Source organism: Pyrus communis, chromosome 3 (genome assembly GCF_963583255.1).
Source record: "Pyrus communis chromosome 3, drPyrComm1.1, whole genome shotgun sequence".
Taxonomy (NCBI): Eukaryota; Viridiplantae; Streptophyta; class Magnoliopsida; order Rosales; family Rosaceae; genus Pyrus; species Pyrus communis.
This window is the reverse complement of record NC_084805.1, coordinates 22,637,404-22,654,978: the sequence shown is the minus strand read 5'-3', so window position 1 is coordinate 22,654,978 and position 17,575 is coordinate 22,637,404. Positions and strand designations below refer to the sequence as shown.

General features: G+C 38.4%; 2 protein-coding genes across 2 annotated transcripts; both read left to right on the top strand.

The window, feature by feature from the left end:
* The first annotated feature begins 9,579 nt into the window (after nt 1-9,579).
* Nucleotides 9,580-11,606, top strand: LOC137728452 (uncharacterized). The gene is made up of 2 exons (XM_068467234.1): nt 9,580-10,213; nt 10,654-11,606. The coding sequence occupies exons 1-2, from the start codon at nt 9,580-9,582 to the stop codon at nt 11,604-11,606; spliced, it is 1,587 nt and encodes a 528-aa protein (XP_068323335.1).
* A 1,379-nt stretch (nt 11,607-12,985) lies between these two features.
* Nucleotides 12,986-14,655, top strand: LOC137728450 (uncharacterized). The gene is made up of 2 exons (XM_068467233.1): nt 12,986-13,055; nt 14,036-14,655. Exons 1-2 carry the CDS (start codon nt 12,986-12,988, stop codon nt 14,653-14,655), a joined length of 690 nt encoding a protein of 229 aa, XP_068323334.1.
* The last annotated feature ends 2,920 nt before the right edge of the window (nt 14,656-17,575 follow it).

Below are 17,575 nucleotides of genomic sequence, written 5' to 3'. Positions count from 1 at the left end.
TTACACTAGTATGGTCTTTGTCCGTGAATTTTTTTACACTTTTATGGTCTTTGTTTGAATTTTTTTTACACTTTTATGGTCTTTGTCTGGGAAGACTTTGAATTTTTTTACACTTTTATGGTCTTTGTCTGTGAAGACTTTGAATGAAGACTTTGAATATTGTTACACTTTTATGGTTTTTGTCTGTGAAGACTTTTAATATTGTTGCATTTTTATGGTCTTTGTCTGATAAGTCTAAATTTTGTTACTGTGTTGAAGTCTTTGTCTCTTTAAAATAGAAATCGGAAAGTTTGCAGTGTGAACTTATATTCATATTCCTAATAAAGGCTCCGTGAGTAGTGTTGGAACTAAATTTGTGCACTGCCGTAATAGTGGAGACACAAACTCAAGCTATTTGTAAAATTGAGAATCATCGTGAGCAAACCTAAGATTGGAGTGGAGGGATGTGTGCTGGCAAAAAGCTCTCTGACGATCAAGTCAGTAAGCAGTTTTAGACTGAAGTTGTCTTTGCTTTGGTCATGTAAAGGTATAAATCGATATTAAAAAAGAAAAAAGAAAAAAAGAAGAGAATAAAAAAAATAGAAATATGTGGTAAATAATTGAAACTGTATTATTTTATAATCTAGACAACTTATTAACAAAATTTTCTTTGTCAACTAAAACATAGTGAAAAAAATAATTTGGTTCTTTATTTACAATTCAATAAAAATATCACAAATAAAATCCTGAGCAGAAGTATAAACTGGGGAATAAAATTGTTGGTTTTTCTTCCCTTATCCAAATGTTACCATAGTTTTACTCTTTTACTTTCTCTCTCACACTTCCTACTTTTTACCTCTTTTATTTTATTTTTCATTCAATTAAAACTATTTAATTTTTTTTTAAAACACAGATAGTATGTGACTTTTATCATGAAAGGAACTATGTGACTTTTATCACAAAAGAACTTACACCACATATCTAAACCCATTTTATCTAGCCAATTTTTATTATAGAAAACTAGATTTTAATTCTTAAATAAGATGAAATTTAGAAAAATGTTTTATACAAGATTAAAATTTGATTTTAGTCCCTAGACTCTATTTAATGCCACCATATGTATTCAATGTCTCTTTTTTTATTTATAATTTTATGAATTTAAATTTTATGAAATTATTATAAAGTTTAATTCTCATTATGGTAAGCGTCTTATATAAGAAAATATTTTTGTAGAAATTTTTTGGTACACTTATGTTTTTGCATATTTTCTTATCTGCCACTAATTCATTACAATATATTTTAGGTACGAACATTTCGATACACTGGATTAGTATAATATGTTTAGGTATGAACATTTCGGTACACTAGTTTAGTATAATATATTTAGGTACCGACATTTTGGTACACTAGTTTAGTATCATATAGTTAGGTACGGAATTTTTGGTACACTTATGTTTTTACATATTTTCTTATGTGTCACTAATTCATTACAATATATTTAGGTACGGAATTTTTGGTACACTTATGTTTTTACATATTTTCTTATGTGTCACTAATTCATTACAATATATTTAGGTACGGACTTTAGGTACACTAATTTAGTAAAATATATTATGATACAGACGTTTAGGTACACTAATTAAAGAAAGTTAAATAAAATTAATGAATTAAAATGTGTATAATAATAAATTTAAAAATTGATGTAATAACATTAAATAAGTTATCTATTAAATATAAAAACAGAAATATAATATGAATTTGAATTAAGTACACATTAAGGGACAAAAATCAATAATCTAACACCAGGTTTTTATTAAATTTTAATCTTCTTAAAGAATTAAAGTTCAAAAACCCCATTTTTACTAAATTAGTATACCTAAATGTTCGTACCTAAATACATTGTTGTGAAGTAGTGACATATAAGAAAATATGTAAAAACATAAGTGTACCAAAAATTCCATACCTAACTACATGATATTAAACTAGTGTACCGAAATGCCGGTACCTAAATATATTATACTAAACTAGTGTACCGAAAATTTTGTACCTGAACATATTATATTAATCCAGTGTATTGAAATGTTCGTACCTAAAATATATTGTAATGAATTAGTGGCATATAAGAAATTATGAAAAAACATAAGTGTACCGAAAAATTTCTACGAAAATATTTTCTTATATAAGATGCTTACCATAATGAGAATTAAAATTTATAATATTTTCATAAAATTTAAATTCATAAATTATGAAAAATAAATAAATAAATAAAAAGAGACATTGAATACATATGGTGGCATTAAATAGAATCTAGGGACTAAAATCAATTTTTAATCTTGTTTAAGACATTTTTCTAAATTTCATCTTATTTAGGGATTAAAATCTAGTTTTCTATAAAATATATTATGATACAAGCATTTAGGTATACTAATTAGAGAAAGTTAAATGAAATTAATGAATTAAAATGTGTATAATAATAAATTTAAAATTTAATGTAATAACATTAAATAAATTATCTACTAAATATAAAAATAAAAATATAATATGAATTTGAATTAAGTACACATTAAATGACTAAAATCAATATTCAATCTAACACCAGGTTTTTATTAAATTTTAATCTTCTTGAAAGATTAAAGTTCAAAAACCACTTTTTATTAATACTTATTTGACATGGAACCGATTATTGCATGTTATTGTTAGTTCAAGGCAATATGTAAAGCAGAAGGGGTTAAGGGGGAGTGAAAGATGCAGTCGCACAGGGCCTTGAATTTGAAGGGGCCCTCAAAACTTTTGTCATCTAATCTAATATTTATATGTAATAATGTTCTACATTTAAAAATTGCTTTTGTTATGTAATAACGTTCTATACTTAAAAATAATTTTTGTTAGCACCTTCAATTTCATTGTGCACTCCTTATAAGCGTATTTTTTTTTTCTTTTCTAACACCTTAAAAATGGTATTCTTTTTTCAATTTTAGTATATAATAATGTTATATATTCAAGTGAAACTTTAAAGTTGGAAATTTTTAAGTTTTTTTTTCTTGTTTGGTTGTTTAAGATTGAAATGGTTTTGATTATTTAGTGAACGTTATATTTGTAGCTCTTTTTACTTATTATTAATGACATTTTTAAACTTGCAATCAGTGAGTGCTAAACTTTATTTTGATTTAAGTGATTATTTTCTAGCATCAATACATTGTCCTACCTTTTTTAAAACTATCTTAAGGAAGGGCCCTTTCATAAATTTCATACAGGGCCTCCAAAATCTCAGAGACAGCCTTGATGTAAAGATATCAAAATGCAAATTTATGAAAATATCGATAGATATATTGATATCGGTTGTTTTTTATGGAAATTATGAAAATTTGAAATGAAGCTTTAAGGAATGTCAAACACTGGTTTAGAGGAAATACAAGAATTTCTCTGATGTTTACCCGATATGAGAACAATATCGATGAAATTTGAGTATTTTAGCTAAAATTCAAGAATTTCTCCGATATGGGATGAAGGTTAGACTTCACTCTCATTTCGATGTCTTTCTCTAATTTTACGAATATTTTTACAAAAATATGAATCTTATTGAAGAAATTTCAAACGTTGATTCAAGGTTCATGCATGGCCATTAAGTCATCTATGAACACCCCACTCAAATTTATGTCCAAACGACTTTGCACTTGCACCACATAATTTCGTGATAACAAAATTTTCAAAATCACATATTGATGAATTGATGGAAATTTCTTCTTGTTATTAATTATGGTTGAGATTTTCAATGTCAAAATGTCCAACATGGAATTAAGATGGAAGAAAATAAAACTAAAGTCTGCAAATTGGACCGAAAATTAGAAGCCTGTCAATGTCATACTTTGAATTCTCAAAGCTTAGGGGATGCGATATGAGCTTTTGCACATTTTTTTCACTTTTTTTTCGTAATTCTAAATTAATTATTATAATTTTTTTAATGTGTTTAAAATTTTAAATTATTTTGATATTTTTATTTTTTTTAATGTTATAATATTTTGATTCTCATTTTTAAGAGAATAAAACATTTAGGATAATGATCCCTAAAATTGAAAATCAATCAATGTAGTCCTTGAAAATAGGTGTCACAAATCAATGTGGTCTTTCCGTCACAATTTTGTTTAAAATTCCGCTAAGTGCTGATGCGATGCATAAATGGGCCCACAAGATTTACGAGTTTTTATCACAAGTGGTCCCTGAAATTGATCCATACCATCAAGATGGTTCCTAGAATTGAAAATCAATGAATTTAGTCCTTGAAAATAGGAACTCATCATGAAGCTAGCATAACAAGGGAAAATTGAACTCGACCTTGAAGACACGGCCGCAACACACACTACTATGATTGTGTTTGGACCCTTTGATGTCGTGCCTTTCCAAGTGATGCATGACCACTCCTGTCATTGCTCAAGCCACACAGAACCTTCTGTACAACCATCATTGGGGGCAAGCAACTAAAATGCACCCACCGATGATGAAGAAGGGTGGACATTTGTGACCTATAAGAAGACAAAAAAGCCAAGACCACAAGCCACACGGTGGAGCAAGGGAGAAAGCACCGCCACCGCAACAATAGGAAGCCCAAAAGAAATATAAGAGCTGCTAAGCGAACGTATGTAGAGGAACTTATGAAGCAAAAGCCACACATTCCCGTCTCTTTGCGCGAGTACTTCCTGAAGGACTTCTTCTAACAGTGCACTACCGCTGCCTGTCACATGGTTGAAGTGGAGATAGAGGAGCCCTTAAAAGGCAAAGTTATCGTTGTCAAGGAAGAGAAGACCATCACACCCGAAGAAGACCTGCCAACATACTTTAGCATTGAAGAAGCATTACGATTGCCCAAAGAGATGCGAAAAGCACTAATAGCGGTCTTGGCGAGCCCCGACGACCACAAAGTGCAAGAAAGCAAGGATGAAGTCTTGAAACATCAACCACATGTTGTGCCACCCATGATGCAATCAACTTTATCGACAAAGACTTGATGCTTAGATCAAAGCCTCACAACTGTTCTCTCTTCGTCTCTAGGTACGTAAGAGAGCACAAAATCAACCATATGCTTGTGGATGATGAATCGGCCATAAACATCATGCCAAATTCGACAATGACTACAATCGACATCAAAGTGGATGAACTATCCCTAAGCCATCTTCTAATCCAAGGTTTTAACCAAGGAGGACAAAGAGCGATGGGCATGATCCGAGTCGAGATGACCATTGGCAAACTCAAATTAAGCACGCTATTCCATGTGATAGATGCAAGAACTTTCTCCAGCTTACTCTTAGGAAGGCCTTGTATCCACGAGAATGGACTAGTGTCGTCCACTCTTCACTAATGCTTAAAGTTCTACCGATAAGGCGTAAATGTGATACAAGGCGACACCAAGCCATTCACCGAAGCCGAATCACACTTCACGGACGCCAAGTTTTACATGGATGAAGACATGGTGCCTGAATATCTTCCAAAATAGATCAAATCCACGGGCAAAGCCACACCTAAAAGGCAGAAGTGGCAAGCCATGCCCAATAATCAAGGAGGGGAAATCGTGTCATCTTCAAGCAAAGACGACGATGAGCCTACTAAGCCTTCAACAACCAATGGGAGTGTAACGCTCTCAAAAGGACCAAACACACTCATCTTCTGATACATCCTAATGTTGAGAAAAAAGAATGGGCTATCCCTATTCGAAACTGGAACAAGCAAAGCCGACACATAGTTGCACAAGGACGATGTAAAGCTACTCAAGACAAATGCAATTTTACCTCTGACACAGCTAGGCGACGCTAAAGTTTCAAAACCACCACAAGGTTTCATAAAAACCCCTGCCAAAAGAGGTGGAACCAAGCTCTTCTAACCAAGAGGATTGAAGAAGGTTTCAACCTAAACGCCTTCAAACTCATGTCAAAGGTTGGGTATGATTTCGCCTCCCTTTTAAATCTGGGAAATAAGGATTCAAACACCGTCAACAACAAAGAACGTGACCTCACCAAGACTTAAAAGAAGTTGAAGGAACATTGTTACGGAGTTGACAACAATAAAGCTAGGCTTGGCTTTACACCAAATACATTTGTTAAGATTTCAAGCAAAGCGAAGAACGCTAGCGCTCAACATATTAGCGTAAGCGTTGAATAAGATGAAGAAAAGACTAAACCTGCCCCTCAAACGTCAGCTTTTGATAGGCTGAATCGTTCAAAACCTAGAATTTCGATACTTGATCGCATTGGTGGTCAAGACTGAACTTCCGTCTTCAAACGGCTTAACATGCCAACACCCTAAAGCTCTGTTTTTGAAAGGTTGTCAAAACCTAAGAAGCAAAGCAACACGGCTAGCTCTCCTCCGCAATGGTCGGCCTTGGAAAAACTCGAAGAAACCAATAAGCCTTTTAGGAAGAGAAAGACAACGATGAAGAAAGAAAAGCTTGACGGTTTAGTAGACAAAGACGAAGTTCGAAGCTCGATTCCTTCAAGGATGAAGCGCCAAGCAACCTTGAAGGTTGACACAAAAGGACAACTGATGGCAAGGAGGCGTACCATCGTCCATACTGGCCAATCTTCACACCAACAAGCCTAAGAGGACGTCACTGAGGTTGCGTCTGCAAATGAAGATTATTCATGCAAAGAAAGTAGGCGTACCAGTTCCAGGTAGGTCGCCTGGAGTTCCCAAAAAAGCTAAACACAATAACTAAGTAGTACTTTGGTTTATTTTCATGTTAGGATAACTTGTAAATAAATTTCGAATGTTCTGGCAAGATGTAGCAATTTGGATTATCGTGGTCTGTAATTTGTAGCCTTCTTTTTTATTTTGTGTTTATGAATAAGAATAATAGTTTGTAACTGATTTTTATTATTTCTTTGATTAGTTAATACAATATCCAAATGGGATCGACCCTTGAGATTCAATATGCTCTTATTTGGTATTAGTTTGTTTATCGTTTTTTCTTTTCTCTCTCTCTAAGTTTACAATTAACCATTATTCAACATTAGATTACATCAAAACAATATCTTTCATTTATAACTCTTAATATTTAGCAATCTGGTTATTGACAGAGGATTGTGAAGAATAATTGAATCAGTAGGTTATGTCTTCAACGTCAATCCAGTACATTCCAAGTTCAAATGCTCTTGTAGGCACCGGTGAAATAAAAACGCACCCCAAATTAAAGTTTTGGGATGCCAGGGCTCACATGGCACACACTGTAAGCCTCGGTCATCAAGAGTGACATGGGTCAACATTTGGCGAAAACTTAATCTAAATAAATCAAATAAATTAATTGATTTAAATAAATAAATAAATTTAAATTTAACTCATACACATCCTCACACTCAGACAAAGAAGAGGTCTGTATGTAATTGAAAGATCCCTTACACTTAACATGTAGCATTTTTACCTATTGATTTTTCTATGAAGAACATCTGTTTACCAATCAAAAAGTAATTATTTGACTTCAATCAAAATCTAACAGTTAGTATATAAACATGTTATACAACACCCCTAAGCTGAGAGTGATATATACCTATACATAAGATATTGTCACAATGACATTCTCAATCTAAACAGAGTAATTCCCACTTTATTATCCTGAAAGTATTGTGGTTTCCAAACTTTCATACATTTGTTGTGACCTATATTTAACTGACAAGGGGAAGGGGGCCAGCGGCAAGGAGAGGAAAAAAAAAAAAAATGTGTTTGTAGAATTGTGTAGAGGGATGTGTGTGTTATTCCCCCCTATGTAGTGCCCTTATTTATAGTAATAAGAGGGAGAAGAAATCCTTCATCTCTAAGGAATACAAGTCCGTATAGGAAAGAATAACTAGAATCAAATCTAATCTAGGAACAAGCTATTCTCAATAAGGTAGGAAATTGCATAATGAAGTAAGTCTCACAAAAAACCCTATACCTATGGCAAAAACCCAAGAAGGGACAAAATCCATAGTCTAAGGAAAAATGCTCAAGTAATGCAAAGTCAAATGAAAAGTCTACAGGACGTCATCAGGGATGTTTGTACCATACTTGACCAATCCCGAAACTACGAAGCACCAGTCAACAGCATATCGTCAAGGACCCACAAGACTTTTCCTCCAACCAAGAGGAAAATCACAACACGACACATGTCGGTATCAGAGGCCAATCACAGTGCAACACGTGTCGATATCAGAGGCCAATCATAACACGACACGTGTCAATGTCTGAACAAAGCTAGAAACTCTCTTCTATAAAAGGGGATCATTCTCTCATAATAATCCCTAATGTTATTTGTACTAAACTATTCACTAGAACTCACTAAAAGAGAGCTTAAACCTATGTATTTGTGTAAACCCTTCACAACTAATGAGAACTCCTATACTCCGTGGACGTAGCCAATCTGGGTGAACCACGTACATCTTGTGTTATTTGCTTCCCTGTCTCTATTCATTTACATACTTGTCCACAATAATGACCAGAACAATCTAGCGAAGGTCATAAACTTCACACTTTCTGTTGTACCAAAGTCCTCGCTGATTTTGTGCATCAACATTTGGCGCTGTCTGTGGGAATCGCACTTATTCCTACTCTCTCCAGCTTTGTCAAGCTGGTTTCCACCATTCGCACACTTTGTTTCGACCAGGCACCCCTCTCCAACATGGGGAGTAAAGGGAGCCACAACATGTAGAACGACACCTCCCTCGCACTTAGTACAAAGCAACGAAAGAAGGAACGAAAGAGGTTTGCTCTTCAGGTTAAAGTCGATGAGCTAGAGGCTCAGAACAACAAGATAGTGATAAAGAATGAGATCTTCTAGGAGCAGTATGAAAAGCTCTTCGAAATGCTCCATGAAGCTAGGAATACTCAAACACACGAACTCATCGTCCTCGGAGAAGTCAACCACCACCTGGGTGCCCCCCAGCACGGGGGATCACCTGCCTTCAACATGGATATCCCTAATAGGGAACGAGTTACTCATCAAGGTGTTGATCAACATGAGACCTCTCTAGACCCAGCTGATTCGACCCGAAGCATAAGAAGTAGAGGAAGACACCTTCTTGCAGAATGAGTAGAAGGATCAAAAGCCGTTTATCGCGACTGTCGGGACTTCTTGAGGCAACGTCGAGAGAACGCCATCCACATAAGCTCGAAGGTCAATGATCCAAAGGTTTCTGAAAGGTTTGGTCCTCTCTCATGCCCCAAGCCAATTGCCAATCTAAGGAATGAGCGACATGTCCTAGAGGAATATGAAGGTACGGGGGACTCGGGGGCGTTTCGATAGGCTCGCCCTGGAAGTCAGTACGGTGAGTCCAAAGAAAAATCCCATGCCCTTGACCAAGCTTTCCTACTTCCAAGAGAAGATGGAGTCTTACGGATGAAGGATCCAGCAGTACCTGACTCCACTCAGGACCCCCTTGTCCTACAACTCCTTGAGGAAGTAAACAAGTTGAAGGCCGAACGTCAGGCCGAAATACCTGACTGGAACCAACCTAGGCTTGGCCCTCTTACAAGGAGGATCCTCGACACCCTCTCCAAGCAAAGACAAAGCAGAAGCTTGGCTTACAACTCTATACTAGAGGGGATGACCCGATTGAACACCTTAACCTCTTTGAGTCCACCATGGCATACCGGATGCACACTGACGAAGAACGATGTCTTCTCTTCCCTTCTACCCTCTCTGGCGGAGCTCTGAATTGGTATTGCCGTCTTTCACCTGAGACAATAGACTCATTTGAGGAATTGAGGAAACTATTTGTCTCTCAACACATCTTCCAGACAGATCACTTGCATTCCGCTGATGACTTGTACACTATTCGCCAGAAGCCGGATGAGTCACTACAAAAGTATACTGACCGCTTCAGCCATGAGTATTCTCGCTGTGCAAAGGCAGATGACATGACCGCCCTTAAAGCCTTCACGGCAGGCTTACGCGACTGTTTCTTCAAGTACATGATCAATGCTAACACTTGTAAGACTTACTCTGAGGTAATGGCACAGGCTTATAACCATGCCTCCACCGAGGCAAGGACATATCAAGGAAAACTCCTTACAGCTATCCCTGATCAGCAAATGGGGAGTGGAAGCCAAATCCAACCGAATGAGAAGACCTCAACCTTCCAAACAGCAGCAACGCTTCCCCCTGCCCTACCTAATACCTCGCCAAGTCAACATGCGTATCATTCTCAGGGCAAGAGGAAAGACTTTCATCCTCACAAGCTCATTTTAATAAAAAGAGTAAGGGGCACTACCAAAGGTATCACCATGATAATACCCGCCCCCAAGCAGTCAATGCAGTGGGCCAAACACGTGTCAAGAATGGTCCTACCCTGAGGTATGAGACATACACACCTTTGAACGGCACATGCACGGCCATTTACCCCAGTATAGCTCACTTGATACCAAAGCCAAGGCCGAGGGAGCCTGATTTCAAGTCCACGAAGAACACATGCATGTTTTGTGGTTACCACGAGTATAATGGCCATGATGGCGAGAAATGTATCACCCTCCGTGATCATATTGAAGCTTTGGCACGTGAAGGAAAAATTGACCAGTTCCTTCTTCACCCTCCAAGGGATAACCACAACCAACGCCAAGTGAATGTGATATATTCCATAAGCGGTGGCATACCCATATCTGAATCTTCCAACAAGGCCATGAAAAACAATGAATGAACGTTGAAGCCTGGACACCAAGTGTTTCACGTCGAAGACATCAGGGGAGGCAAGTATCAAAAGCCTAACTGGGATCCAATATGTTTCTACCCTGAGGAAGAAAGAGGTATCATCTATCCTCACAACGACCCACTGATTGTGAAGGTTCACATAGCCAACTTTGAGGTACGACGAATCCTAGTAGACACGGGGGCATCGCTCAATATCATGTTTGCTGAAGCTTTTAAAACACTTAATGTAGCTGAACACTTGCTCGATCACTCGGTTTCTCCTTGTATAAGCTTCTCTGGTGATGTTGTGCAACCTTTAGGGAGTGTACATTTACCCTTCACCATCAGTACATGCATGTACACAGCCACCATCACCACTAACTTCTTGGTGGTTGACTGCCCAACGACATACAATGTCATCTTTGGGCGTACATGCATTAATGATCTCAAGGCCATGGTATCCATTCATATGTTGTTGATGAAATTTCCAACCCCCTATGGCAATGGTTACATCAGAGGACATCAACTTAGTGCACGATCATGTTACAACACTTCAGTCAAGCAACAACACTTGCATGTACCCAAAGAAACACTTTCTATACATGACCAAGTTATCAAGACCAGCTCGAACAAAGCCAACTTGAATATTCACAATGGTAACAATCAACTCGACGATCCTCGAGATGACTCTTTCACCCAGCAATCACAACCTGCTGAAGAGTTGGAAAAGGTCTCTATCTCAAAAGATTATCCAGATCGCATAGTGAAGATTGGCACCACTTTGTCACCACCCACTCGGTTGACATTGATCTCTTTTTTGCAAAAGAACACTGAAGTCTTTGCTTGGTCATACGAGGACATGCCAGGCATCTCTCCCGATATCATCTGTCATCGCTTAAGTATTAATCCCAAGACCAAGCCGGTGAAACAAAAGCGAAGATCTTATGATGTTGAACAATATGAAGCAATGAAGGCAGAAGTTTAAAAACTCAAAAGCATAAGCTTCATCCGTGAAGTCAATTATCCAACGTGGGTCGCAAATGTGGTCTTTGTTAAGAAAAATCCGACCAAGGAAAGTCTCTTACTTCAAAAGATCTTGTGGAAAATGTGTGTCGACTACACCGACTTAAACAATGAATGTCTGAAGGATAGCTTTCCCCTTCCTCTCATTGATAGACTTGTAGACTCTACACCAGGGTGTGAACTCTTGAGCTTCATGGATGCTTACTCAGGGTACAATCAAATCCTCATGAACCTTTCGGACCAAGAACACACGGCCTTCACCACTGATAGAGGACTATATTACTATAAAGCCATGCCACTCGGCCTAAAGAATACAGGGGCGACTTATCAAAGATTAGTCAATTCAATGTTCGCTGAACAGATTGGGAAAAACATGGAAGTTTATGTTGATGATATGTTAGTCAAAAGCAAAAATGCTGACCAACACATTGCCAACTTGTCTGAAACCTTCTCCATCCTGAAGAAGTATCGAATAAGGTTGAACCCCAACAAATGCGCTTTCGGTGTGGGCTCTGGAAAATTCTTGGGCTTCATGATTAGCCAATGAGGCATTGAAGCTAACCCCGAGAAGATTAAAGCAATCATAGACATGAAATAACCAATAACCTCAAAAGACATCCAGAGCCTTACTGGCAAGGTGGCAGCCATGACCAAGTTCATCTCTAACAGACAAATGCGCTCATTTTTTCAAAGCACTTAAGGGAAGTAAGAAGTATATCACGTGGACCGATGAATGTGTCGAAGCATTTAAGAACCTCAAGGAGTACACGAGTAAAGCCCATCTGTTTTCCAAACCTGAAGTTGGCGACACCCTAATTGTCTATCTATTTGTCTCAGCTTTAGCAGTTAGTTCCGTCCTCATTCGTAAGGATGGTAGTATCGAATGACCTGTCTACTACGCTAGCAAGGCTCTATAAGATGTGGAGACACGATACTCCAACATTGAGAAATTAGCCCTAACATTAGTCATGTCTGCTGGGAAACTTCACCCCTACTTCCAAGCATACTCCATCATCGTGCTTACCAAATCACCCCCTTCGACAAATACTTTAGAGTCCTGACACTTCGGGGCGAATGATCAAATGGGCCATAGCACTGGGAGAGTTTGACATCTCCTACCACCTAAAGCTAGCTAAAAATGGCTAAGCAGTTGCAGATTTCATTGCGGAATTCACTTATCCCTTTAACATTTCTCATACACCTGAGGCAGCGGCTTCATCACCCCTGGAAACCTGGAAGGTAGAACCAACACTCCCAATATAGACTCTATATGTTGATGGCTCATCCAACCAATAGGGTTGTGGAGTAGGACTAGTCCTGACTACCCCCGACAAAGTGGCAATGGAGTATGCTCTTCACTTCAAATTCAAGGCGTCAAACAATGAAGCCGAGTATGAGACCCTTTTAGCAGGTTTACGTTTGGCCAAACACCTTGGAGTTAAACAAATTAATATCTTCAATGACTCCCAATTGGTGGTTAACTAGGTCACGAACAACTTTGACGCTAAGGATAACTCCATGGCAGCGTATCTTGCGCAAATGCAGCTTTTGCTCAAACACTTCCACTACCAGATCACCCAAGTCCCTAGAGTGGCAAACAGTCATGCAAACGCTTTGGCTCGCCTTGCCTCACCAGTGGAAAACAAGATTGGAGAAAAATTCATGTTGAATTGTTGGCAACACCAAGCACCATGGTCACAGAAGTGTGCAACTTGCAACATGGGGATAGCTGAATCACCCCAATTTATAAATTCCTTGTTCATGGTACTCTCCCAAATGATAAAGTCCAAGCTAAACAAATTTTATACAAGTCTACCCGCTACCTGATCATTAATGACCAACTCTACAAGCGAGGTTTTAACCTACCATATTTATGGTGCCTCACACCTGCGGAAGTGGAAATTGTCTTTCGAGAAATACATGAAGGAGTCTGCGGAGATCATGCTGGATCTCGATCCCTAGCACACAAGGCTTTTCACCAAGGATATTACTGGCCAACACTCCACCAAGATGCCATCAGAATATCCCGCTCTTGTGATAAGTGTCAACGCTAGGCAACTATTCATCACTCCTATCTCGAGCCTCTTACTCCTATAATTAGCCCTTGGCCCTTCGCCCAATAGGGACTTGATTTGATCGACCCAATGCCTGCAGGAAAGGGCAAGGTCCGCTATGCAATCGTTGCAGTTAACTACTTCACAAAGTGGGCCGAAGTAGAACCCTTGGCAACCATTATTGAGGCAAAAATAGAAGACTTCGTATGGAAGAACATCCTTTGCAGATTTGGCATTCCTAATGCGATAGTCACGGACAATGGGTGACAGTTTGACAACAAGAAGTTTAGGATGTTCTGTTCTAAGTTCAACATCAACTTATGTTTTGCCTTCCCAGCTCATCCCCAGTCTAACGGACAAGTTGAGGCCATCAACAAAATAATCAAGCGCACTTTGAAAACCAGCTTGGACAAGGCTAAAGGTTGTTGGCCAGAATTTGTACCCCAGGTTCTTTGGTCATACCGCACTTCATATCGGACTTCAACAGGAGAAACTTCATTCTCACTTACCTTTGGTATAAAGGCTGTTGTCCCAGTTGAGCTTGAGCAAGCAACGTTCCGAGTCCAGAACTACATACAAAGTGAAAATGACAAACAACTCACCCTCAACTTAGATCTAGTCGAGGAACACAGAAACCAGGCTCACTTGAGGAATGTCGCCTACAAGCAGCGCATCTCCAACTACTATGAGTCAAAAGTCAAACCTTGCTCTTTCAAAGCGGGGGACTGGGTATTGAAGAAAAAACTACTCTGTGATACAGTCTCGAGTGAAGTTATTGGCATCAGTTGCCCTGGTTCTTACAAGCTCAGGAGCTCCGATGGCAAGACCTTTGGCCATCTATGGAACGCTGATCACTTGAAGTACTATTACAAGTCGACTCACACTGTACAAGTGTTGAGCTACGGCCATTCGGCATCCTATGTGATGAAGGCCATTTGGCATCAATTCAATAAATAGGTGATTTAGACAACTTGGTCCTAACTCCCTTACATCCCTATCACTGAAAAGCTCAAGTTTGAAGCTTCAACACGAATGCTTACAACATGAAATAAAGTCTAAGTATATGTCAACATGACTTATATCCAAACAAGGGATCCCTTCACGTATAACAAAACATTCATAAGCATCACTCATGTCAATCAACATAAACATCATACATTCCAATACATTCATACATAAACATCATACATTCCAACACATCCATATATAAGCCAACTGTGCTTCGAAAGGGTTCAACATACTTTGTGTCATTCGGCACTTGCTACAATGTGCCTCGACACCTTGCCCTTATTCTCACCAACCAAGTAAAGAATGAACTCATCTTCGTGCCACCAACCAGGTGATGAAATGTACAACCCGTACTCTAACATCATTTGGTAACTTGCCACTAATGCCACCAACCAAGTGAAGAACGAACTCATCTTCGTGCCACCAACTAGGTGATGAAATGTACAACCCGTACTCTAACATCATTTGGCAACTTGCCACTCATGCCACCAACCAGGTGAAGAAGGAACTCATCTTCGTGTCACCAACCAGGTGATGAAAGGTGATAAAGGAACTCACATTCATACCACTAACCAAGTGATGAAAGCAACTCACCATTCATTCCACCAACCAGAAGACAAATGGTACAACTTGTACATGTGAACTCCTAGCATTCATAAATAATCAAAAACCTCAAGCTTTACAACTCAACTAGGGGAGCACTTATGCCTAACAAGAGTTATAGTCACCAACAAAGTCTTATTGAAAGCCAACAACGACTAGTCCATGATATACGAAGATCAAGCTCTTCAGCCCTCTTACATCTGCTTCAGACATTTCTCATTTGTAACAATGCAAACACTACAACTCGTAGAAAGCTTCATACACTCTTGATCAAGACTGTTCGAAGCAGATTCAATTTATATGGTTCATCCAAACCTTTGACTACTACAAGGTGTGGCTTGCATCACAATCTCTTGCTCAACAATATAGAAGCAAAATTTGTAGATGTTGTCTCTCTTCCACAAAATTTGTACATGTTGTCTCTCTTCCACAAAATTTGTATATGTTGTCTCTCCCAGATTTTCAAATTTCTAATTTTCCTAAAAAAAAAAAAAGAAAAAGAAATTGGGAAATTCAACAACTTCAACAAATGGAGGGTAACTACAACTCTCAAAAGCTTCACACACTCTTGATCAAGATAGTGTGAAGCAAAACCAACTTATAGTGCCAACAAAAGCTTCAACAAATGAAAGGCAACAACAAATCTCAAAAGCTTCACACACTCTTGATCAAGATAGTGTGAAGCAAAACCAATTTATGGTGACTAACACAAAAGTTTCACCTATAAAGGTTCAACTCTCAACTACAAAGCTTCAACACAAAAGCTTCAACACCAAAACTCCAACACAAAAGCTTCAACACCAAAACTCCAACACAAAAGCTTCAACACCACTACAAAGGTTCAACTCTCAACTACAAAGCTTCAACAACAAAGTTTTAACATCAAACAAAGCTTCATCAATGGAAAGCAACTACAATTCTCAAAAACTTCACACACTCTTGATCAAGATAGTGTGAAGTAAAAGAGCTTCAACAAATGGAGGGCAACAAATGTCAAAAGCCTCACACACTCTTGAATTAAAATTTATTAGCAATCTTCACATGCGACATCAGTTCCTCGGATACCAAGGTCAACTTTGCCAAAGAACTCTGACAAAGTTAAGACATGTAAATGTTGAAGGCCCAGTTACCCTACTATTACCCACAAGGATAAAAGAATAGCACCACTGCTTGATTATTGGAAAATCCTTATGTGTGTCAACCTCTGTGCTCCGTGGCAAAGCAAACTTGCAAAAATGCCCAACCTTTCTTCACATCTAAGAAAACACTCCCAACAAGATTGCTTGCCCAGAAATCGAAGAGGTACCGCTCTCTGAATCTCGAGAACCATATCCCCAACAAAATTGCCTGCTCAGAAATCGAAGAGGCACCGCTTCCCAAACGCAACATCAGCTTTCTGGATACCACAGGCCACTTTTTCAAAGTGCTCTGACAAAGTTAAAACACGTGAACCTTGTAGCGACCACTAAATTGCTTTGACCGAGAAGGGTAAAGGAATAGCATTACCACTCGCTGTTGGGACAATTCTTATATATGTCGACCTCCATCCTCCATAGCTAGGTAGACCTGCCAAATAAAAAGAAATGCTCAACCCTTCCTCACATCTGAAATGCCACTCCCAATCTAGCCTCTCGAAATACTTCGTTTTCTTCTCATTCGATAATACCCATGCCAACTAGCTACATCAGAGCAAGAATATCTCATATCATCAGGGTTGAAAGCAACAGTATCCCATATTATGTTTTTTCCCTGTCTTTTCCTTTGCCATTACTCTTACCTGCATGATAGGGAGAAAGAATGCAATCAGTCGGAACTTGAAATCAAACTTCCGATCTATAACTGATTGCCCAGAACCTTTGCCTAGTCGCTTTCCTAGCATTGCTCTTGAGTACTCATCCTCAAATGTTGTCAAGGTCATGAATTCCTTCGGCAAATACCTCAGAACAATTGGTACGATATTGGCTCTTTACACTAAAGCTGCCAAGCATGGATGAGTCACTGAGAAGTAGTGCTCTGAAGGACCATTTAAATGCAAAGGTTGCGCACCATTTTTGCTATACAAAAGATTGAAGCAGAAGGTTCAACGGCGAGCTAGAACAGATCACTACAGCACGACGCCCTTCTTGTGGAACCGTATAATCTAGACGGAAGAGTCTAAGTTAAATCTAAGCTCGGCATCATTGCTTTAATTGAAGAGATCGAGAAGCCTCAATAGCCTTTTGCTAGCACCGTCGTCGAAGAACAAAGCTTTGCCATACCACATCTA